General features: G+C 51.7%; 1 protein-coding gene across 1 annotated transcript; it reads right to left on the reverse strand.

Moving 5' to 3' along the window:
- Positions 1-1159: 1159 nt before the first annotated feature.
- Positions 1160-19698, reverse strand: Oaf (out at first homolog). The gene is made up of 4 exons (NM_178644.3): positions 19189-19698; positions 4758-4892; positions 3779-3959; positions 1160-2721 (listed from the first exon to the last, which is right to left on the reverse strand). The coding sequence occupies exons 1-4, from the start codon at positions 19453-19455 to the stop codon at positions 2456-2458; spliced, it is 849 nt and encodes a 282-aa protein (NP_848759.1). The 5' UTR covers positions 19456-19698; the 3' UTR covers positions 1160-2455.
- Between the last annotated feature and the right edge of the window lie 4539 nt (positions 19699-24237).

Here is a 24237-nt window from a genome sequence, read left to right on the forward strand (position 1 = left end):
CGCTTAAAACCCTAGTTTAAAACATTCCTGACGTCTTTTTCTGTTTTGTTTGTTGTGTTATGCTTTCCAGAGATTGATTTTTATTTTTATTTATTTTTCTGCAGTGTATGTGGGAACCCTTGGGGCCAGAAGAGGGCATTGGATCCCCTGAAACTGGAATTGTGAGCCTCCCAAAATGGGCGCTCTGCTGGAAGAGCAGCAAGGACTCTTAATGGCTGACCAATCTCTCCAGCCCCTGTTGTTTTAAGACAGGATCTCAAGTAGCACACGTTGGCTAGCCTTGAACTTGCTTTGTAGCTCAGGCTGGCCTTGAACTCTTGATCAGCCTGCCCCTGCATCCCAAAGTGCCACCACACCTGGCTTGAAGCATTATTATTATTATTATTATATTATTTACAGTAAATTCTCATTTTGTAGCCCTAGCCTAGGACTATGTTTGGCAAAACATGCATTTTGAAACGTGTTTCTTCTGGACATTTGGAAGCCAAATGGGGGAGGGAAAGAAGGAAGGGACTCCACAGAAGGAGAGGGTGCCTTCTCCAAGGTCCCATCTTCCACCCAGAGCAGATGTTAGGGATCATGACGGATACATGCACTAGGCAGGAGGGAGAAAACAAAAAGGACAGACAGGCCTCCTTCCTTGTCTGCCAACCAGGTTGCAGCAGGCCCTTACAGATGCGCTTAGAAGAAAGGCTCAGGAACCTGAGAAGGCTGCATGGTCCTTGGTTCTGCAAACCCGGTCTCAGCAGACCCTCTGGCCTATAGGCAGTCTTTTTCTGGAGGCATTGGATAGATGGAACTGTTCTGCACTCTGCTGCTTCCTTCCCTAAGGCCTTTGAGGAGCTCTGTGGAATCAGAGGCTTTGCTACCCATAAAGGTGGCCTTCACCTTGCTACACTCACTGTTCTTGAGCCTCAGCCCACACTCGGCCTCTTCCTTGAAGCCTTTCCAAATATCCCAGCCTGCAATTTGCTATGCAGCTTGGCTGGCCCTGCATAGAACCTTCTGCCTCTGCCTCCTGGGTGCAGGAACTACCGGTGAGCACCATGACTTCCGGTGAGGGCCCAGATGTGGATGCTGGATGTCTGGTTCTAAGATGGCTTTTGCCTTTGTTTTGGCAGTTATTCACTGGCTTCTCTGTTCTCTTTTTTGTTTTGTTGTGCAGGACATTAGGACCATGGCCTTGCCCATCCTGAGCAAATTCGCTATAAATGAGCTATGTCTTCGGTCCTTGCCTCATCATTTATATAACTTACTTGTGTTTCCACTGGTGTTTTGCTTGCATGTATGAGCTCCACGTACAAGGTCTCTTGCAAGCCAGAAGAGGGCATCAGATTTACCATGTGGGTCTTGAGCATGGAACATGGGATCTCTGGAAGAGCAGCCAGTGTTCTTAATCACTGAGCCATCCTGAAGTCCCTAGTTTTTAATTTTAAATTAATTTAATTTTATTATATGTGTTAGAGCACTTGGAGGCCATAAAAGGTGGCCGATCTCCATTATGTTGATGTTACAGGTGTCCGTGACACTCCCCACACTGGAAGCGGATGTAAGGAATCGAACTTGGGTCCTCTGTAAAAAAGCAGCACGTGCTCTTAACTACTGAGTCCTTCCCAGCTCCCTTGTTCCATCATCTTAAGCACAGAGCCTCTCACAGATCACACAATAGGACCTTTAGAAGTTGCTTTGCCCAGACTGGCACTAACCATGTAAGGCACATTTCTGACACTAGGTGGCAGCACGGGACAAAGTTCTCTCCGAAAGCCTAAGCTGGCGCCATAGGGTGAGTGAAAACTTAAAAGACTTTTATTTCTGGTACAAATGATAAATATTTTGCATTAAAAATCTGGAATTCAAGTTTTCCTTGTACTTCATGCTCCCTCCCTGCCCCAGAACCTGACCAAAGTACATCAGTCCAGGGGCAGGAAGAATCGGTGCCCGCTGAAGTATCCAAATTGGGTCTCAGGAAAGGCACACGCGGTGGTCTTGGAGGCAGCATCCCTACTCCCCGTTGCCCCCAGGGTAGAGAGAAGGCACTGTAACCAGACACAGGAGCTGGGGCACGAGTCCCCAGCTGTCCCTCTCTGGTTCCCTTGCTGGTGAGATAGTGTGCTACAGGGCCATGCCTCCGGAACAAGTTCCATAAAGGCCTAGGCCGGTGCATTTTGATTCCACCTTCGCGGGACATTTCAGGTGAAAGGAAGAGGGGAGGGTATCCGTCTGGAGAACTGCCTCCCCCCCCCACCCCCCAATGCCTCAAGATGGGCACAGGTGGGCATCAGGGCTGCCTCAAGGTTGCGGTGACACCCTTTCACAGTCATGCAGATGAGGTTGTGGCTTCAGGGCCAGCGGCTCAGGAAGAGACCTAAGACCTGATTGGGTTGCCACGCTCTCTGGTGGTCAGCGAAGAATTTGCAGGCCCAAGTATCCGTTCTTGGTCCTCTGTCTCCTGTTGTTAGGGGTCCTCATCCCAGAGGCACAGTTGCTTCTGAGGTACATAGAAGTCAAAGGTGTAGCTTTTCCTGCAGCTTCGGATGCCACACTTGTAGGGCGCTGGCCGATCACGACTGTGGCAATACTTGAGCATGCATGGGTACCAGGCCAGGCTCAGACTGTAGTGGCAAGTACAGGGCTTTCCTCGATCCCCAACTCGTCCACAACGAGGTAATTCCGCCTGTTCTAATGCCTTGGGCAGAGCCTCGAAAACAGAACTGTCCACACCTGGGGGGAAAGGCAAGCATGAAGAAGGCAGGAGTCCCTTAGCCCAGGATAGCCTTCTCTCCTGCCACCCCTCTCACGGCTGCCCTGGGGATGAACATGGGTGAGCCCCGGGCCTGAGGCTAGGCTGATGGGCTACATTAAATCACAGTCAACCTCATCCACCCACCAACCTCATCTACTGTGTACCAGGGAATCAGAATTGGTGGAGAGTTTACTGATGTGGTTGGGATTGTACAGTGAAAGGGGACTCAGGACCCAAACCTGACCTGACTTCCTAGCCTGCGCCCTGAGGGCTCTGGGAGAGATGCTGGCACCAGGGATGGCCAGATGCTGAGTTCTGAAAGGTACCCAGTAGGCATATCTACAGGAACATGTGTGTCCTCAGTATATGTAGTAATTGGAATGGTGAAGAGTCTTAGGACCAGGCTGGTGAGATGGCTCAGCGGTTAAGAGCACTGACTGCTCTTCCAAAGGTCCTGAGTTCAAATCCCAGCAACCACATGGTGGCTTACAATCATCTGTAGTGAGATCTAACGACCTTTTCTGGTACTGTCTGAAGACAACTACAGTGTATTTCCATATAACAGTACATAAATCTTTGGGCTGGAGAGAGCAGGGCCCGAGTGGGCAGAGGTCCTGAGTTCAATTCCCAGCAACCACATGGTGGCTCACAACCATCTGTATAGCTACAGTGTACTCATATACATAATAACTCTTAAAAAAAAAAAAAGAGTCTCAGGACCTAGCAGGTTGTCTTTTGTGTGTCCTCTTATTCTAGCTGCAGAGACAGCACCTCCTCCAGGAAGCCTTTCTGACATATCACAGCCTACCTTGGGGGTTCCACCCTCCCCCCAGAATGCCTGTCCCTCATGACTGCACACTCCCATTTACTCTTGCCATTCAGCTCTACCCACTACCAGCTACAGCAACTGGGGCGTCCACATGGCCCATCCCAGAAGTGACTCAGTAGCTCTCTCTTGAATACACCAGTCACTCAGCAAGGCCTCCCCCACCCCATGCTTCCCCTTCTACCCACCAAGGGCCGTCCCCAGCTGACCTCGCTCTGTCCAGAACTGGACATCCTCCTGGCGGGTGTAGATGGCATCTGTGGCCTCAGCACATACGTTGTGGAGATGGGGACTCAGCAGGCCCCCCTGGCTGAAGTTAACAGCGATATCCATATGTAACTGTTCCAGACCCCTCACTTCCTCAGCCTGCCGCACTGCGCGGGGGTTTTTCTGTAGGCACAAGGTGGGAACACATACTTTGCCTTCCTTTTCCTCAGGCCGTGGAGGGGAACGGAGCCCAACCTGAGAAGCCCATACCCTAGAGGCAGTTAAAGCCATTCTTGTTTTGCTTCTTGGATTTCTGGGGCTCTTTGGCAAGTTCAAGGTGGTTCTGGGAGACAGGGTAGGTAGGCTAGGCAAACTGTTGTAGGGTACATGACAGTGTGGGTTGCCTGCTTTCTGAATCCAGGGGATGAGGTCTTTCGGAGCAGGGTGGACAAAAGGTGGAGCCTCGGGGGGAAAGAAGTCACAAGGTAGGCCTGCAGCACAGGTCAGCTTAGATAAGCTATGGAAAACCGGAACTCCAGGGAGGGATCCTATGCAGGCCAGTGGGCCAAAGGGCGGCCGCAAACAGTATTTCCCGATACACTTTCCCGGATGAGTTCTGATTCTAACCTATGTCCTTAATGTGGAGACCAAGGCATTATAGGCAAGGCCATTTGTCCAGTGTCACTAACGAGGGACAGGGGACAGGTGATGTTCAATCCCAATTCACAGTCTACATCTCTATCTCCACCCAGAAAAGAGTGGGACCTGGATTAGTAGCTCGGGGTGACCTGAGAGTTGGGCCGCGGTACAGAGTAGAGATCTGGGGCTCTGTAGTCAGTTTGATCGGGAGCAAAATCAGGGAATCCGGACCTTCCATGGTGAGTGAATGTTAAGAGAAGGCGGGGAGGAAGAGTGGGGGAGGGGGCTGCCTGAATGAGGACAGGGTGACTGCAGGGTTGGGGCTCTGGGGTGGGCACTCACCTGCCGGAGCTTGGCCATGGCCTCACTGGGGATGATGTCATTGTGGTGCAGCCTTGTGACAAAGCAAAGTGCCTGGAACTGACTCTGCCCCTTCTCCAGCTCCCCGAGGATCAGGGCTCGGAAGATCTTCACGTCCTGAAAGGGAGGGGTAGGAGGATGGAGACCAGCGGGAAGGAAAGGCCCCGGACCAGCCCTGGAGAGGACAGGCCTGGACACTGTACCAGGGCCTGCCCCTCCAGACACCTCCTTCCTCAGATAACCAAGAAACCGCTTATCTTTTCCATTCACACCCGTGACTTCAGAGATCACACCTCCAGGGTTTCCACAGCTTTCTGGAAAACTGACAAAGTCAACCACCCACCGGGAGAGGTTTTCCAAAAGAACCCTTTGACCGGACAGACCTTAATCTCAAGGAAGCCTGCACCTGTTTTTGGTTCTTGTCTATCACCAAGGCCTCCCCTCAGTGAGGACCCCAGTGTCCTTAAGCCAGAGCACTGTGGGGAGAGGAGGGACTACATACATGTTTACAAGCACACATTCCAGAGCTTTCTCAGACTTTGTTACTCTGTAGCTCTTGGGGGGGGGGTCAGAAAACCCCTGGGCATTCTGCAGTCAGCCTGGCCCCTAGCCCCCCACCTCCATTAGGGACTGTGGGGACAAAGGCAGCCGGCTGCAGCTGTTGCTGCCTTCCAAGACTGGAATGGCTCACCTTTCCCCTTCCCTCTCCATTTCCCCTTTCCCTGTGGGGATAACTCATGGTGTGACCAGCAGGCCAATGGTTTCCTTCCTATTCGGAATCACAGGATGCAAGAGGGAGGCTGGGGCAGGAAGAGGGGCAGAGCCTCAGGCACCTTTTGCTGTCTGATGGCAGTGAGAACCCTCAGCTGCATCTGCCTGCATCCTGCATACCCCAACCCCAATCTCTATCTCACCAACCACAGTGCCTGCCTAACTCTCCTGGGGAGAAGGAACTTAGTAAGTCTCAGAAGGGGTCTCAATGTGGGAAGAGCCCTTCTGCAGGCGGGGACACACACACACACACACACACACACACACACACACACGACACACCTGGGCTCAGCAAGTATGGCTGGGAACCTTCCTGGTCCCTATGCCCACAGCTCTACCCTGACACCAGACAATGTAATCCTAGGATTTTCATGGCCCTGCACTTGTACCCTGGGCTGTCTCGTCGGCAGCCCCCTTCATCCAGGCCTTACTGAACAACGGCTAGGGTCCAAGTGTTTGGAGAACGGGGTCAGAGTGTTCCCCAGGGTTCTAGATACAGGGAGGTGCTGATGGTTCCACCTTTAGGCCACATGTGTTAGCCGTCCCAGGCTTTCTCAAGCCTCCCTGTGACAGGGGACAGACAGCTCATGTCCCTGGCACACTTGGGTGGAGCTGATGACCCGGAGGGGTGTGAGTATTCAGCACTGTAAACAGAGGTTATTGTCATTGCTGTCGTGACCAGCAAATGTCAGGGATGATCCGTGACAAGAGCAGCCCATTTTCTTATTGTTTTTGTTTTGTCTGAGACAAGGTTTTTCTATGTAGCCCTGGCTGTCCTGGAACTCACTATGTAGACCAGGCTGGCCTCAAACGCAGAGATCTGCTGCCTCTGCCTCCTGAGTGGTGGGATTAAAGGCGTGAGCCACCACTGCCCTGTTAATAATCTTCTAACAGATTTCACCAATACTGTAACTCTACAAGGGGTCTCCCTGACTGCCTTTACTAGAGACGGATTTATATAATGACTTACTTTAAATGCAACAACTGGGGACGGGCATGTGAAGGGTAATAGCCTAGAAAAGAGAAATTGAGGCCCAGCTGGGGAGAAAAGTTCCCTGAGGCTCCTCATCCCAGAGCCTTGGAAGGAAGGTGAGTCAGCTCGGCTTAACACCACTTCCTCTAGACAGGAAATCCCTTCTTGGGTCACCGTGCTGGCATCTCCTTATCCTGCCAGCCTGGGCCATCTGATCCTCCATCAACTTGGGTCGGCCGAGGGGACACTGGAGGGTGACCTGCTGCTGGTGGCTGATCCCATTCTGGCTAGGCACAGTTCTGTCAGGTGGGTTCCACATAAGATCTCCCACTCCAGGAGTCTGAGTCAGGCAGTACCTGGGAGGAGCCTCGGGCAAGATCCAAAGTCCACCTCACTGGTATCTGCAGCTCTGAGCCTTGTGGGAATCCTATCTGGAGACTGCTGTCTTCTCAGTGACACATGAACTAAGTAAGTACCCAGTGTTCTCAGGGCTGCCGAGGGGCTCAGTGAACGGAGATACCCTCTGCCCACCCCAAGGAGTGGAAGGCATTAAGCGTTTAGAACCAGACGAGGCTGGAAGAGCTCTGCTTGAGGAGTTGAAGAGATGGTTCAGTGGATAAAGTGCTTGTCACACAAGCATGAGGACCTGAGTCCAATTACCAGCACCCAGGTTAAAACAACAACAACAACAACAACAACAACAACAACAACAACAACAACAACAACAGTTGTGGTGGAGCATGCTTGTGATACTGGCATTGGGGATGCAGAGGCAGGAAGATCCCTAGAACTTACTGGCTAGCCAGGTTAGTCTAATCCATGGACACCAGGTCCCAGTGAGAGACTATCTCAAAATATGTGGTGAGCAATGATACCTGAGGGTGACCACTGGCCTCCTCCACACATGCAGATGCATGTATGTTCACATGCACTCGAATGCTCAAGTGCATCTGCACATACACCTACTTGTGTGCACACACAGAGACACAGTCAGTCAGACAGACAGACAGACAGACAGAGACAGATAGACAAGACCCGCTTTATAGTTCCTTCCCTGTTTCTCAACTAGATACTAATAGCAATGACAACCACCAGATGCAACCAACACTGAGAAACTGCTGCCTGGGCACGGAAGGAAGTCCTCTGTCACTGTGTGGGGCAAAGAGTCACTGAAGTCGATAACTGGGAAAGAAACTGCCAGTTCCTACGCCTCCAATGGATTGCCTCACGGCTCAGAGGTCGTCTCCACAACAGAGGCAGAGCTCGGTGACAGCTTGGGTTGGGTAACCTGCTCAAGGCCATGGACTTAGGGGAAATGTAGCCGGTGTTTTAACCAGGTAGTCCAGGCTATCCCACAGCTGAGCCCTTTCCCCAGAGAGTACAGTTACCTCCTGGATCAACTAGCCAAATTTCCCTGATGTGCAAGGATAGAAACAGGCTGAGTGGGTGCAGTGTACACCTAGCACTTGGGAAGTGGAGGCAGAAGGACAGCCAGCTAGAAAGCAGTTTGAAAGAGACATTTTGTTTTGAGGGCAAAATAGAAGGAGAGAGGAGAAAGGCGGTGAAGCTGAGAGGAAGGAAGGAAGGAAGGAAGGAAGGAAGGAAGGAAGGAAGGAAGGAAGGAAGGAAGGAAGGAATGAACTGAAGCTTAGGCCCACAGAACCGGTGAATGGCAGACATAGGACTAGAACCTGGGTTCCTTCACAACATCCTCACTTGACCACTATACCTAAATCCTTGGTTGATTGCCTAGGAACATGGCAGTTCCTCCTCTCACTCTGTGCGCCTAACCAACAGCCTGATACAAATAAAACAGCAGGCAGGAATACCTGCTAGCCACTGTCCGCCCTATGAAAAACCCCTTTATGCCAGAGTTCTCTGATCTTGCTTTTTTTTTTTTTAAAGATTTATTTATTTTATGTATGTGACTACACTGTAGCTATCTTCAGACACACCAGAAGAGGGCATCACATCCCATTACAGATGGTTGTGAGCCACCACATGGTTGCTGGGAATTGAACTCAGGACCTTCAGAAGAGCAGTCAGTGCTCTTAACCACTGAGCCATCTCTCCAGCCCGAGTTCTCTGATCTTGATCATGTTTCCGCCCCAAAGCCACACGTCCTTTGCTGGCTCCAGGAAAGGAGCGGACATCATATCCTGACTGTGGCCTTCCCACCTGACCCAGTAGCAAGGCTCCAGAAATACACAGGACAGTGTGAAAGAGCTCCCCTGCTTTGAGAACATCTGTCCAGATGTTAAGATCTGGTTGAATCCAAGCCAGATGTAAACCTGGCTCCCAGTCCCTCTCCTTGCCTGGAGTCCACTAGGAAGGTTCATCCAGATGTTGTCAAAAGCCCAAGACAGATGGTGCAACTGGACAAAAGCTTTTGGCATGGGATAGAGGCTTAGGGTCTGGGCTGGGACTCCCAAACTGGGAGTCCTCCATACAGTCCTTTCTCCCAGAGACCTTTATCCCATAAGGAAATGCTGGGGCATACAGCAAGAAGAGGCCAGGAGGGGTCAGGGAGGGTTGCTGAAGTCCTGTGTATAACTGAGGCACAGGTAGGCTTGGACATATAGCTAAGACGGAATGCTAAGAACCAGAACTCCCTGCATCAGACCCTGGCCTTGCTGCTTCTGGCCAGTAACCATGTGTAACCACCCACCAATGAATCTGTGAAGTCTCTGGGTCTCGGTTTCTACACTTGCCAACGAGTCCATCAACAGTACTGCCTTTCGGAACCACCATAAGCAATGAAAAGACCTGACCAAGCTCAGAACATACACCAGGACTCCAAGTTTTTTCTCCCGACACTATAATCCTTTGTTCCCAGTGTCATCTACTCTAGGCATGAGACATGGTAAAGATTGTTCTGTAGATGGTCTGGAGGGCCAGGCAGGTTAGATGACCCCCGTGAGGCCACACGCATCAGCAGGAGATCACTGAGTGGCGATCCCCGAGGCAAAGCTTCAAGGGAATGGCCAAGTCCAAGGGCCCTGTCATTAAAGGACTCCTGAGGTAAGGAAGGCTGACTTCACACAATCAGCTTCAGTCCCAGGGTGAAAGGCCTAGAGTTCAAGTTTGTGCTGACTGTCCTGGAGGCGAAGGATGGATAAGGGAATAGGCTGGGGCTGGAGGGATGGTGGGAAGACTCCACAGGGAGGCCACCGAGTCAGTGTGAAGAATGCAGGTGTTTCCACCCCGGAGTGCCGGAGTGCCATATTAAATCCAACCATCCCCTGACTCTACCGTCATCCGAGCATTTAATGCCCTCTAAGAATTATCACTGTCTTCCCTATAAAGCCTCTAGAGGCTGCCATCCCATGCCACTTATATACTGAAACACAGTTTCCGGAATGAGCAGTGCTGGGTCACTTCCTGGACCTTCCTGCAAGCCCATTACTCTGTGGGAATGCCCCACCCCCATCTGTCCGCCCTCCATAGGCCTCAGCTCCTAGGCACCACCTGCTCTGATATGGTCCCGTGTTAGGACCTCCAGCTCTGCAGAGCCACCTTTCCAGTGCCCTGCCCGCCTCATTTACTTTCCCTCCCAGACTCATGCTCCAAGCCCGGGACACATCTCATGGCAGTGCACCCCTGCCCACTAGAAGACAGCGGATGCTCCAGAAATCCCTAACCATGCATGCACAGACAACCGAGCAAGAAGAGTATGAAGGAGGTTTGAGAGCAGCAAGGGGTGTGGGTGGGGGGAATGTACTATGACTCAGTGAGATGGAGAGGGAATTGAGGCGAGCATGTGGGGGGTGGCTGAAGAGGCAGATAGCAAGAGGGGCAGGATTTGGGGTCTAGGAACCAGCTAAGGAGTCAGGTATGAAGTTGGCTTGACACTTGACTATACCCCGGAGAGTATTCACTGACCCTAAAGCCACTCACTGTCCTTAGCACTGGTTCACCTGGGCAAGGACTCATTCAGGCCCTCTGGCGTCAAAGGCAAGTGGCTCCAGCCTGCTTCTGTGGTAGCCAGGAGCTAGCACAGGGCAGCTGAGTAAATGGATTCTGCCTCCTCTATCTCCAAACCTTATCTTCTCGGCCTTATCTATGGTGGAGGGGATGAGGGCTGCACGATTGCAGGCCCACTAGCCCAACACTTACTATTTTGTGTTCTAAGAGGGGACCCAGAGGTCAGGGACATCACGAGTCACACAGCAGTAAGGCCAGCAGTAGAAACTCAGACCTCCCAACCCTCAGGCCGGTGCTCTGCATCACTTCATGGAGATGGATATTCCACCCCCTCTGGGCTTTCCCCACACTGGTCCACCTTCTGTGAGACCCACTGTGTTTCCCAGAGAGAGGGACTTCTCTGGCTCAGCCTTGCTGGGGTTCCACAGGAACAAGGAAGTGATGGCAGACAGCTGTCCTGGAAAAACACCCGTGACAGGAGACACACTGTGTGGGCCCCCCAGACTGCTTTCCCAGAGAGGCCCAGGGAGCATTTCCTGCTGGGGGAGGGAAAGAAGCCTGGGGAGGGAGGCCTGGACCTGTGATGGGCCAAGACAGAGCAGCATGGCTTTCCATAACTTCCTTTCAGACTGAGTCAGGGGAGCCGGTAACCCGCTGGCTGCGCTGCTTGAGACACTGTTATTGGGATCTTTCTTTATTCTCAAATCAAATCTGGCCTCAGCAGATGCACCCAGATTTATCCCGGCTTTCCCTACCCTCAGGCCACAGGCTGCCACCTTCCACAGAGATCTGTTGTTCTTCAATCTCCTCTTCCCACAGAAAGGTTCCCGTTACATACACTCAAACACACACAGCAGCTGAGTTCTCTTCCTCAGTTTCTCTATCTCAGCCATAGTCCCTTGGTCTCCAGTGTCCCCCTTCCTCTGTGAGTCTCCTGCCCAGCAGACTCTGGCTCACACAGTCTCACCCACAGCCCAGCCACTCTCCTCTCATAGGCCCTGCAGCCGCACAGCTCAGCTCCCCTTACCCTCCCGGCTCCTAGCTTTCAGGACTCCTGAGATGATGCTCTGCTGTGGTACATGTTCTGGAAGGTTCCTGGGGCATCAGGCAGCTGAGGTGCTTAGCCTCAGCCCCTGCTGCTATCACACTTTCCACTGCAGAGCAGACGAAAAACCGAGGAAGCTCAGGGACGCAGAACTGCCTTTCCAGGGTATGTGTGTGTGTGTGTGTGTGTGTGTGTGTGTGTACATGCGTGTATGTGTGTGTGTATGTGTGTACATGCGTGTATGTGTGGCACAGCCCAGGCCAGAGGCCAATGGCTGCTCACTGCTCCAGGGCCTCCACAAGCAGTACCTACCCTCTGCTAGCCCCAGCTCCCTTGCTACTGGACAGTGGGGGCTCACTGCCTCCTGGGAGTGTGCTCTGCCATCTCTGTCTCCTTCTCATCACCAGACCGCGTGACTCTGGGGCCCAGGCTGGGCCAATCTAAATATTTATTCCTCTGCTCCTGGCTGGGACTGCTTCATGACTAGACAGGGGCCAACTTCACTAGGGTGGGGCTGGGGACTGCAGAGCTAGAGACTTCCCTACCCAGGCTGCCCAAGGGCAGCTTCAGAAGCCCCTCTGCAGTTCTGCCTGGCTTTCCCAGGATTAGGAGTGGATGCACTCAGAGGTAGGATGCTCTAGGAGACTTAATGCATCGCCTGCTGTGTACACAGACCTCACCCAGGCCTGGACAGAGGCTTCTTGTTATAGGGTTAGTGTGACTATTAACCAGGACGAGTAGCCCTCACTGCCAGTACCCAGCCCTCCCGACAGCCCCTCATGCTCGTCAGCCAAATGCCAAAGGTCACCACCATCCCGACTACCCCAGGGGAACAATGAGAGGCTTTATGTGGATCAACTGCTCCCCACTGTCTAGCTGACTCAGGGTTCCTGACACGGGGTGTCATACTTCCCTCTCACTTAGATTCCAGCCTCCCTCATCCCCTGCCCTTCATCTGAATCCCCAGTGACAAGTAGGTAAATATTTGCCAGTTTAAGGGACAGAAGCTCCTAGTGATGGAATAGTTCCCAGTGCAGTAAAAAAAAAAAAAAAAAAAATGCAATTACTTGTGGGGATGGAGAGATACAGCGGAGGGGCCCACTTGGCTGCCTGCATTGGAACTACACTTCTCGTGGGTCCCTTCTTCTAAAAAGTCCCCCTCGGTCACTCTGCCTAGGAAATGGAGCCTAAGCATGGAGCCTAGGCTCAGAGACACTAAGTGACCTGTTGGCATCACACAGCTGGGAAATAGAAAATAAATAAAATAAGATAAAATTAAAATAACGCAGAGAAGTATCCAGGATCTATTTTCAAAGCTAGCCTGGCCTTTCACCCTCCAGGACCACCCACAGCACTGCGGAGGACTCAAACCTGGAGTCCCTGGCAATTATGGGTCTGGGAGACAGGGCCCATTCCAACTGCAGATAAAGAAGTGTTTATAGATTCTTGTACACTAGGGTTCTTCTGCACTCCTGCCTCTCCACGGTGTGCTTCATCTTTTTGGAAAGAAATTACTCAGAGAACTAGAGTAGCCCAGTTAGCCAGAATATGGCACAAAGATCTCTGGGAGCTAATCCTGGGTCGCCACACAGCTGTCAGGCCTTGTCACCAAGGTCACTACCAAGCTCAGCCTGTGCATCTGCAGGACAGAGGCAAATGTGTTTCGTGGCGTAGCAAGTCAGACGACTGAGCCATGTGTGATTTTCCAATTCAGGATGCCATAGTCCTATGTAGTCTGCATCTCCAGGTTGGGTCCCCTGCCTGCCTGTCTGTGGAGGAAGGGTGAGCTTACCCACTACTCATCTATAGTTTGAGGAGTCCAAGTATGAACTCTAACCCTTCTTCTTTCAGCAGTCTCTCCAGCAGCCTACACCATTGGCTCTGGGTGGTAGTTTTCACCAAGAGTCAGGATAGGTTTATACCTGGACATAGCATCTCTATTAGGGGGTAGGAGATGCTAGCCAGAGGTCAGGGAGCACACTTGAACCACAGGCAGAGCTTTACATCCTGACCCAAGGAGGACTTCATCAGATATGAGGGAGGACTAGAACTGAATCCAAGAGCCCCACATACACAGCCTGGTATCTTTACTTCCTGTAAACTTCAGAGAAAATGCTTTGTGCTCCAGAAGTTCTCCTTCCTCAAAAGCACTTCTGGGGGTTGGGTGATGGTTCAGTTAGGAAATTGCCTGCTATGCATGAGGACCTGAGTTCAGGTCCCCAATACCCATGTAAAGAACAGGGCACCATTGGACATACCTGTAATGTTAGCGCTGGGTAGGAAGAGAAACAAAGAGAGTTCCTAAAGCTACACTGGTCAGCCAGCCTTGCTGAATCCATAAGCTCCAGGTTCAGTAAGAGACCCTGACTTAAAACTAATAAGGTTGAAAGTGACTGGGGAAAGACAGCTGATGGCAACCCTGGCCTCCAGCATGCAAGTGTACACACACAAACATGTACACGTCCATATGTACCCCTGCAACGTGTGTGCACATGGGCTCATGTGTGTGTACACACAGACACAGACACAGACACACACACTTTTACTACCCTCTGCCTTCCAACCCATTACATATCTTCCATGTCACAGACCATAGGCAGCACGACACAGACAGGGTAGGACTTAGGACCTTACAGGCTTCTCTTCTTGTCCTACCCCTGTGACATTCTCTTGGGACAGTGTCCATGTGAATACTGCAGGTCATCACTGGCTACATCCCTCAGTAACCCTGCCTTTGATCTGGGACAGGGAATCCGATGTTTTCTGGTTGGTTCTTTCCTCTGGCTTCCACCCTTAGAAGCAAGTTTCTAATCTCCCTGGATCCTTGTCCCCTCGGAGTAACCCTGAGCTGAGCCATAGCACTAGGTGGCTCTTGATGTTGGCGTTCCCTCAGCTTTCAGCCCATGGGTCTCCAGGATCCCTCTCCTCTTCACTGTTTCCCCTCTTCTGCTATATTTCTTTCACCCCGAAGCAGTCACACATGACCATCTTCATATCTTACAGCACCACCTTCTCCTTGAGGCCATGCCCAAACCAGGCGGCTTGTGAAGTGACTCATTCCTTCCCCTGCTTTTGGACATTCAGACAGGGGGACAGAGAGCTTTGTCAGAGATACCAGTGTGGAGGAGGGAACTCAGAGGACTGTCAGATAAGCAGCCAGAGCAGGGACGGTGGCATGCCTGCTATCACTGTGTTCAGTGACTATATATGCGCAGGTCAGATTACATATACAGGGCCTGGATGATAACGTGTGTGAAGAGTATTGCTTACTGTATTTATTTAGGAGTTAGAGTTCCTATGTGGAGGGCATATTGATTTAGACCCAGGATATAACGGCTGCTTATAGTGCATTCGTGGCTGGAGAGGGTAGGATATGAGGCTCAGCGGCAGCATGCATGAGGCCCTGGGTTCAATACCTAGAACCAATACTAACACATTAGAGTCAGTGTGTGTGTGTGTGTGCGCGCGCGCGAGTGTATCTCATTTATCCCAGGGTGGTCCTACACTCACTATATAGCTGAGTATGACTTTGAGCAACTAATCATCTTGCCTCTACTTCCCATGTGCTAGATTACAGATATGCACAACCATGCTCCATTTATGTGGTGCTAAGGATCAAACCCAGGGTTTGCTGCATGATAGACAAATACTGTCCAATGAGCCCCATCCACATCCCCCCACCCCCTTTTAATGAATCTCATGTAGCCCAGACTGGCATTCAATTTCCTGCCTCTACCTTTATCTGACATTCCTTAAAGAACCCCATTTGCCTGGCTCTCCTGTTCAGATGTCCCGATTCAGTGAGGTGAGGTTCAGGACTGGTGTTGAAAACCTGCAAACTCCTCAGGTGACTGCAAAGCCACTGAGCCATGGCGTGCTGGCATTCTTTCAGTTTTAGTTCGGTGAGCCTGGTATTAGCCCGAGGAAGGGCTCCAGGTGACACAGGACAACCATGTGACACAGGACATTCCATGCTGCTCATGGGCTCTGCCAGCCAGGTCCAGGTTCTAATGCCCCATGGATGACTGCTTGCTTTACCAGCCTCGGGGCCAGGATGCAGGCAAAGTGAGGAGCAGTCTATCAGTCTTGGATACACATCCGGGAAGAAGGCAGGGCTGAGGTTGTGGACGGGCTAAGACCACTGCTGCTCAAGGGTGTCTCTGAAGCCCTTAGGTTTACTTAGTCCAAAGTTGACTGCTGCCCCGGAGGGGCTGACTAGCTTTTGATTCAGCAGCTTCCAGAAGGGTGGTTGTTAGTGGAGGCTCTCGCACCTGAGTTCCTATCACTTGAGACTGAGTCAGGTAAGAGGCTAGACTAGGGTAACAGTTTCTTGGGAGATTGAAACATTCTATCCTTCAGGGAAGTACCTGATGCAGGAAGTTAAACAACTCAAAAAGAGCTTCCAGAAGTCCCTGAAACTGACCTGAATCACTAGGCCTCTCCTTTCCGAGTAAATAATAAAAGCTAAGTTTCAAAGATGCTCAGCCTAGCTTTGTGAAAAATCCAGACAAACTGCCTGAAAGAGGCTTAGAACAATTGAGGCATCCCGAAAGGACACTCTCCAACCCCATGAGCTGCCTTCAGGCTGTGAGGATACTCCAGGTTCCCAGCTTTTGTGAGTGGTCACCAAGGTGGGGGTGGGCCTTGGTGATGGATGCATCTGCTTTGAGTCATTTTTGCTCCTGTAAGTAACAGCTCATTCATATGCCAAGATGGTTTGCCAAGCTGGACTTTGGTGCTATTGGTATGTTGGTCTGTCACAGGCTCCCTATTTGGGGTGAGTAGACCTCTGTGGAGCATCTCCTCAGGAAAAGTTTTGTCACACCACATAGTGAGACTGTGTAAAAATATTGATGATAAAACATAAGTTTCAGACTAACCTGGACCACACAGGGAGTTTAAGGCCAAGGTCAGTCTGGGCTTTATTTGGAGGCCCTGCCTCCAAGTCAGGAAGAAGACAAGAGGCAGTGAGGGACTCTAGTCTTAGTTCTAAGTGGACTTTCTTTGTGATCTCTTGCTTACCCTTCAACCTTTTTAATCCAAACTGACCAGGGAGGAGGCTGGCTGAGAAGTGGGGTGAGCCAGCCTCCGAGCTAGCTAAGGGCTCCTTCCTTTCCTGAGCACTTGACAAAGCACCAGCAGCATAGCCGGCATACCTAAGTGCTTTGCTCCATGTTCAGCTCTGCCCAAGGCCTCTGGGTAGGTGCCAATGCTAGCCCATTTTACAGATGAAGAAATGAAGGCCTAGAGAGATTAAACAGCTGGATGGACCAGCTCACGGGCGGGCAACCAGACTTGCCTCCTTCGCTTTGTACCGTGTTCCTCAGTGGTGATCAGATTGCAAGCATCCACGGTCCTAAGAAGATTCAGGATTTTTTTCCCCTAAAGCAGTCCCTAATGGGTGTGGTGTACAAAACACAACTTCTGGGCTGTTTTCTATAGGAAATACCATTACTTCTATACAGAACTAACCAAGGCTTTGAGGGTAGAGGCCTTGACAAGTGAGCGATGGGCAGCATGGGGGAAGGACAGGTACAGAGTGGCTCTGGCCAATAGAGGCGACATGCTGGCATAGACTAAACATTGTCCTCCTAGTCTCTGTTTATCCCATTCCACCCTGGCCAGGGCCAAAGAAGCTCTGACAGCTGGCTTTCTACTTTCTGTGCCTTTACTGCCCCCCCCCCCCATGAAATTGGAGCTGCCAGGGGTAGATGTGAAATGCCAGCTCTGGGTCAAAGGCTAACCTGCAAACCCGACTTTGGAAAACTGGGTGAGAAAGGTTTGAGTCACTATGGGGATTAAAAAGAGCACTTGCCATCAACTCTGAATGTCCCCTCCATCTGAGCAACCAGATGTCCCCCTCCCCATACTCAGTCCAATCCCTAGTCTCCCACCTCCATGGCAGGCCACCACCCCATCGCAGGCTCTGGTGCTTTCCTCTGGTGCATTCTTTCCTGGTCGCCTTTCAGAGCAGAGCAATCACAACCCTTTGTAGCCAGAGGCTAGAAAAGCTCTGCTCCACTCCTAGCCTTTCATGCCCCACCCAGCTTGGCTATCAGACTTCGAGCCTAGGGATGGATAAATCTTTTTTTAAGGTTCCAGGGTGATCACAACACAGGGCTACTGGGCAGGTGGGTGGGACACTAACGGCACATTCTGTGACTGGCTTTTAGGTCAGAGGCTTAGAGGGGAGATTAGATACCCACTCCTGATTGACTCTGTCCAGAACACCATACATAAAATGTCCCTAAAGTTTGGCTGGATGTGCTGAGTGACCAGTTTCCCCTTCTCCACACACTGGCTCATTGGCCCTATTTGCATGTAAGAACCCAGTTTGGGCCTGTGTGGCAAGCACGGGCTACCATTCTGCTAAGTCCTTGGTCAGGATGACTCCCTGGGCCTGGGCTAGAACATCAGTCCAGGCTCACCTCTACTCTACCCAACACTGGATCTCCCTGGTACCTCTGATGCTCATGACAGTCTCACAGGATCCCTAGCTGGCTGCCCAAATTCTGCCCCCTCTCCCTCCAAGGTCTCCAAATAACTCTCAGTTTTGGAATGGAGGGGAGGGGAGAGGAGAGGAGGGAAGAGGAGGGATGGCTATTTAGTCCTGGATATTCGTCACTTCTGTTCCTCTCCCAAAGACAGAGGGGTGCAATGCCTCCTTTTAGGGGGAAGAGCTGAGAGTGGATGATTAGAAGACTCTCCTCCCCCCAACCATGAGATAAGGTCTCACTCTGTAGCTCTGTATAGCCTTGAACTTGTGTTCCTCCTGTCTTAGGCTCCTGGGATGACTGGGGTGGCATTTCACTGTCTTTTCTTTCAGAGATTTCTGTTGTTGGGTCACCGTCACTCAGCACCCTGGAGTTCCATTTCTGGATAACTCTAACATCTCTTCTTCTCTCCATACCACCACACCCACACAGAGACAGAGACAGAGACAGAGACAGAGAGAGAGAGAGAGAGAGAGAGAGAGAGAGAGACGGGACGGGAGGGGGGCAGCTAAACTGTGGACTTCACCAGCCCCTGTCAGGCATGGGCGGAGACACCGACCACCCTTTCCAACTGAGGGGAACCTCCCCTTTTCTCTCCTCCCTTCCCCCAACTCTGCCTAGGTCCTCTGGCTCCCAAGTAGTTCAGCCCTTCAGGTTACAGAGGAGAGCTGCTACCAGACTTGGGAGGGACCAAGGGCAGACAGCTCTGCAGGGAAAGCGATCCCGGAATGGTGCTCCAGGCTGGAGGTCTTGAAACCGCTTCCTTGCCAAAGAACAGCGGAGTAAGGGAAACTAACTTCACACCAACACAACAGGGAGAGCCCAAGGTCCTCTTGCCACCTGTGGATTTCCCCTTTAGTCACAGAGGCAGTGGCAAGAAAGGAGGCCTTGTTAACAAGAACTTTTGTCGGAGTGTCAGCTTGGAGTGCTGAGGAGGGAGCGGGCTTTGAAGCCGGTCAGTGCGTGAGAAGGGCCTTGGTTACTCAGAGCCAAGCAACAAAAAAGCTAGAGGGGTTCACGAAAGAGAATAAAGACCGGGATCTGGGTGCCAGAGAGTGGGCAGCGAGTTAGAGAGGTGACCTTGGGCATGTCACGTTCCCCTTTCGGCACTGCGTTTCTCTTCTGCGGGCTTGAGGGTTCCTGGGACGCCCGACAGCTTGCCCGCCCTCCGTGGTGGGTGGGACAGGACTCTTGATGGTACCTCACCTTCTTGAAATCCGCGATGAAGGAGATGAGAGTGCCGTCGGGTTTGCGCAGATCAAGGCTGATGCTGTCCGCGTCGCTGTCCGCCTGTAGACTCTCCTCGATCACCTGGCTGTCGGGCAGTCTCACTCGGACCCGCAGCTCGGCCGGAGCGCCGCTGCCCGCGCCCACGCCGTGCAGCGCCCCAAGCAGCAGCGGCGACAGCAGCAGCAGCAGCAGCGGCAGCGCGGGGCGCGCCGAGGGGACGTCGCGGCAGCCAGGGGGCCGCATCCCCGGGGCCCCCGGCGCGCCGCGTGGGGGAGGGGAGACGCGCCTACAAAGTTTGCTCGAAGTTGGGGGTCCGGTTCGGGGATTCCCGGCAGTCCCCTACTTCTAGAGGGGAGACTCAACCCGGAGGTTCCCCACGACGTGCAGCGAATTCACGTGGGCCGCGTACAGCCACGCACCCCGAGTCCCGGACGGCGCCCCCCGTGCGTGTCCCCTAGCCGCCCCGATTCCTGAGCTCCGGACTCCGTTCAGCACTTTTCATTCAATCCCACCCCCCGTCACTTCCTTCAGAAAACAGAAACCACCAGGACCTGCCTTAAAGAGACCGCGCACCTCTTGGCCCTTAAAGGGACCGCAGTGGCCCAGAGAGGGGCGGGGATTGGGGACCACGGGGCTCAGCCGCTTTGTGGTCTAGGCTGGCTTTCTCTGGATCCCTCCCTCCCGCCGCGCCCCGTCACCGGCCGGGCCTTGTCCAGAGTTTGCGCTCCGGGCAAATCCCTTCCTCCCATTAAGGGCGGGACGGGTGACTCCCCCGCCCCCTACACCCCTCTGGCTTGTTCTGGTGCCACGTGGATGAAATAATCGGGCTTGGGTTTTCAGAGGTTTTGCTTAGTCTTTTAGTTTCTCTGACACAGCGAATTTCTCAAAAGCGGCTGGGGGAAAAAATCAGGCCTCACCTAGCATTCTGGTCTTTTCCTAGGTCGGGGAGTGCAATTAGGGGTTGAGGGCCATCTGTGCATCCATCAGGTGTGAGCTGTTTTTGTAAGTGAGGCGGCCAATCTGGATGCGGCCATCAAGGAGCTTAACACTTTATGAGCCGTTATTCAGTTTTCTCTCCTGTGTTCAGTCAGCCTTTCTCCAGCCCAGCCCACCGCTCAGGGCCTCTGCTCTTTCCGATAACGGAAGCACCAATCAAGGGCCACAAAAAGACACTCCTGCTGTGCCAGAGACTCCAATAAGCTGAGTGAAGACTTGGGGAGCAGGATTCCCCTCTGGTTGGTGACACACAAGCATACTTTGAAAATTGTTTGAGCCTAACTGTCTGCTAGTGAACACAGAGGGTTGGGCGTCCCTGGAGATAAGGCCCCCTGGGCATGGCCAGGACCATTGTTTCTCCTGTCCATTGCCACTTCTGTTTGTTCCAGGTGCCCTGTGGTCTCTAGGGTCTTGATGACAGATGGTTGAAACTGTGCCTCCCCACTCCACCCCCTTCATCTTTCCTTCCTAGGGGATCTCTAGCACATGATCCACCCCCAACTAGCATGAGCCCGTCCTTTGGAACACATATAGGACTGAAGGGGACTTAAGATGTCCTCCATCAGCTAGAGAAAGTACCCAAGGAGCTGAAGGGATCTGCAACCCTATAGGTGGAACAACATTATCAACTAACCAGTACCCCCGGAGCTCTTGACTCTAGCTGCATATGTATCAAAAGATGGCCTAGTCGGCCATCACTGGAAAGAGAGGCCCATCGGACTTGCAAACTTCATATGTCCCAGTACAGGGGAATGCCAGGGCCAAAAAGTGGGGGTGGGTGGGTGGGTGGGAGGGTATGGGAGACTTTTGGGATAGCATTGAAAATGTAAATGAGGAAAATACCTAATAAAAAAATGAGAATTAAAAAAAGATGTCCTCCATCTCACTCGGGGCTTCCTAAATTTGCCCTACTTCAACTGTCACTTTGATATTCATTATGACACAGCTTCCAGGATCCTTAAGCCTATAGGTTCAGACTTTCTGGGAGAGGACAGGGAGGCAGCCCTGGCAACAAGGTCCAGTGTGGTGCTTGATAAGCCAGAGGTTGGTAGACACTTGGTCCTTGACAGCATCTTTATGGGGAAGCACCTGGCTCGAGGAGTATCTTTTCCTCACTCTGGGGAGTTGGGGCAGGCTGCCAGACAATAACTGGATTGTTTCCTTGGGGTCTTAGAGCCTGAGCTGGCAGCACCGAATTGCCTGGGGTCTCAGAGCTGGCCTCTTGCCTGACAGGATGCTAGATCTCAAAGAGGCCTTCGAGCTGGGAGTGCCCCCATGAGTCAGTTCCATAGTCATTAGGGGCCTCACCCAAATTTCCTAACTTCCTCTGTTTCGGGTCCTGTCCCATCCATCATCACTGGTTCTGTCCCAGGCCCCGGACCCTCCCCCGAGTCCAAAGATACCCACCTCCCCCAACCCCCAGTCCCCAACAAGAACCAAGAAGAGTCTCTATTTCTCTCTTCAGACTTTGTGGCTTGGAAACACAGATGGAAGATGCATCTTCCCTGTGAATAGTCCTTCTCCATTTCAACCTAATCTCTCTTCTTGTTTGTTTGTTTTTGTTTTGTTTTTCGAGACAGGGTTACTCTATGTAGCCCTGGCTAGGCTTCTCAAACTGGCCGGCCACAGAGACCTATCTGCCTCTGCCTCCCGAGGGCTGGGATTAATGGTGTGTGCCTCTACTGTCCAGCCTGCTCTGTCTTTTAAAACAATAGAGAACACGCCGCCTCTTCCACGAGCCACAACCATGGCCCTAGTTCTTTCTGGTGACTGTACCAGGTCTTCAAGATTGGAGAGAAAAAAAAAATCCAGGTTTCCCAGCAAGAGTTTCTGAGTCACCTACCGACCTTTATATGCCCTGTTCTCCTCAGCCTCTGCACTACAGCAAGAATAATCACACAGCTACCATTCATTTTAGGGGTTTGGTTTTGTCTTTGAGATAAGGTCTCACTGTGTATGTAGCCCAGGCTGTCTTTAAACTCGTGAGCTCCCTGTTTAGCCTACCAATAGTATGAGGAGTATAAGCATACGTTAGTTACCGACCCAGCTTCACTGTAGCGTCAGGTCCAGGGTCTGTGGAGCATCTTACACATATGATCTTATTAATTTCAGAACAACTCTCCCAAGTGCATTCTCTTCTTAGCCTCTTCTTATTGGCTAAAAAGCCCAGATTTAGAGAGGTACGGTACCTCCGGGTCTTGAGCCAGCAGCGGCTGAAGCAAGGCTGCCTAACCACAAAGCCTTTGCTCTTAACCTCAGAAGCATCTGCCTGTCTGAGACCTTCACTTTCTTCCAGTCCTGAATGAGCACACACCCCATGCTATCTTTTCCTGCTATCTAACGGTTTATGTGGGCAAGAGGCTGTCAGTTTAAACAGGCCAGCCCCAAGCTGGGAGTCGCCTGCCTTCCATAAGTCATCCAAGTATAGGGGTATCCATTCATCTTGGACTCAAAAAGCCTTGGAAGGAGAAGTTCTCACAACCCTAATTACCCTGACTGCAACCAAACAGCCCTCGACGTCAGGGAGTCCTTATGTCTTATCTTTATGTGTTGTGCCATACTTGGATTTCTGGCCCCTACTGCATCACTAGCCCGAGGGAAGCAAGCTCTGAGTTCCCAATAGTGGCTCAGAAAGGGTATCCAGATCTCAGAGCTAGCGCCTGGCCAGGGTGAGCTGTGTGATTCCCTGAGTCTCTTCCTTCAGCTGGGAAATGGGTGCATATGTGCTTATCTCACTTAAAGATTTACTTTTCCTGTTTTTAATTATGTGTATGTGTGTGGTCTGTGCACGGGTGTGTACAGGTGATGTGAATGCCCTTCTGGAGAGTAGTGTACTGATCCCCTTGTAGCTGAAGTTACTGGGGGTTATGAACCATCTGACATAAAGGCTCTTAACCACTGAGCCATCTCTCCAGCCTCTTCTAGGGTTGTTTTAAGAATTAAATGTAGGGCTGGAGAGATGATGGCTCAGTGGTTAAGAGCACTGACTGCTCCTCCGAAGGTCCTGAGTTCAAATCCCACCAACCACATGGTGGCTCATACTCATGAGATCTGATGTCCTCTTCTGGTGCATCTGAAGACAGCTACAGTGTGCTTACATACAGTAATAAATAAATCTTTGGGTTGGAGCAAGGCGGGGCTCATGGAAGGGAAGTTATTATGATCAACTTATTAAGTGCTAAATCTGACTACATATGACTTCCTGCCTTATGACCATACAGCTACATCAGCGCTCAACAGTAGTTTTTGTCCACAGCTGGATCGAGTCTTTTGGGTTGTAACTGTCTGAATCCTGATAGCAGACCTGAGCAGCAAAACTCCAGGAGGCAATGTTCTTTGCTTATGGACTGACTGAGTGGGTCTCTACTAAGTCTGTCAAGAAGGAAGTGTCATCCTGCTGTCTCTGTCTTCACCAGTAAACAAGTGCCCACAGGACAGAAGAGAGAGAAACTCAACCGGTGACCTGTGTGGAGAGAGGGGCAAGCTGGCAAGGCAGCTTGTCCATGGGGAGACAGGAAGGTTGTTTCTCCTTGCTGGCTCCCTGCAGTGGCTGTGTTTGGGTTGTATTACAACCCTGTTCCTGGGCTCGTGAAGATAGGACAAGCCACCTGAGCCTCGAGTCTGAGGGAGAATCCAGAAGGAAGTGGCTCAGTCCTTTCTCTGTCTCAAGACCTTCTACAAAGCTCCAACGACCTCACTGCCTCAGCAGAAGCGCAAACTAAGTTTATGGTGTCACCGGATTATACTTCTGTCCACTGAGGGTGTGGTGGGAAACAGGCCGGAGCAACGGTAGCCATTGCAGAAGGAGGAAAACAGAAATAACTGAATGTCAAGGACAGCCATTCATTCTCAGGTGGGAAACCAGATGGAGGGGAGCCAGCCTGATTCGGTGACTTTCAGGCTTGAATGATCTGAGCTATACAGAAAGGCAGATCTCTCAGCTTATAGACCGGAAGCCTGAGGACGCCTGAAGGTCCTGCCCACCCTGTAAGCTAGTTTCTCCATGAACTGCTTCCCTCAGGCAGGCAA

This window comes from Mus musculus, chromosome 9 (assembly GCF_000001635.26).
Source record: "Mus musculus strain C57BL/6J chromosome 9, GRCm38.p6 C57BL/6J".
NCBI classification, from domain to species: domain Eukaryota; kingdom Metazoa; phylum Chordata; class Mammalia; order Rodentia; family Muridae; genus Mus; species Mus musculus.

Coding starts and splice junctions, on each gene's coding strand:
- Oaf (NM_178644.3), bottom strand. CDS start 19,455: ATGCGGCCCCCTGGCTGCCGCGACGTCCCCTCGGCGCGCCCCGCGCTG. Junction 4,893..19,188: donor TCATCGCGGATTTCAAGAAG/GTGAGGTACCAT, acceptor CCTCCCTTTCAG/GACGTGAAGATCTTCCGAGC. Junction 2,722..3,778: donor CCAGTTCTGGACAGAGCGAG/GTCAGCTGGGGA, acceptor CTTTCCCCCCAG/GTGTGGACAGTTCTGTTTTC.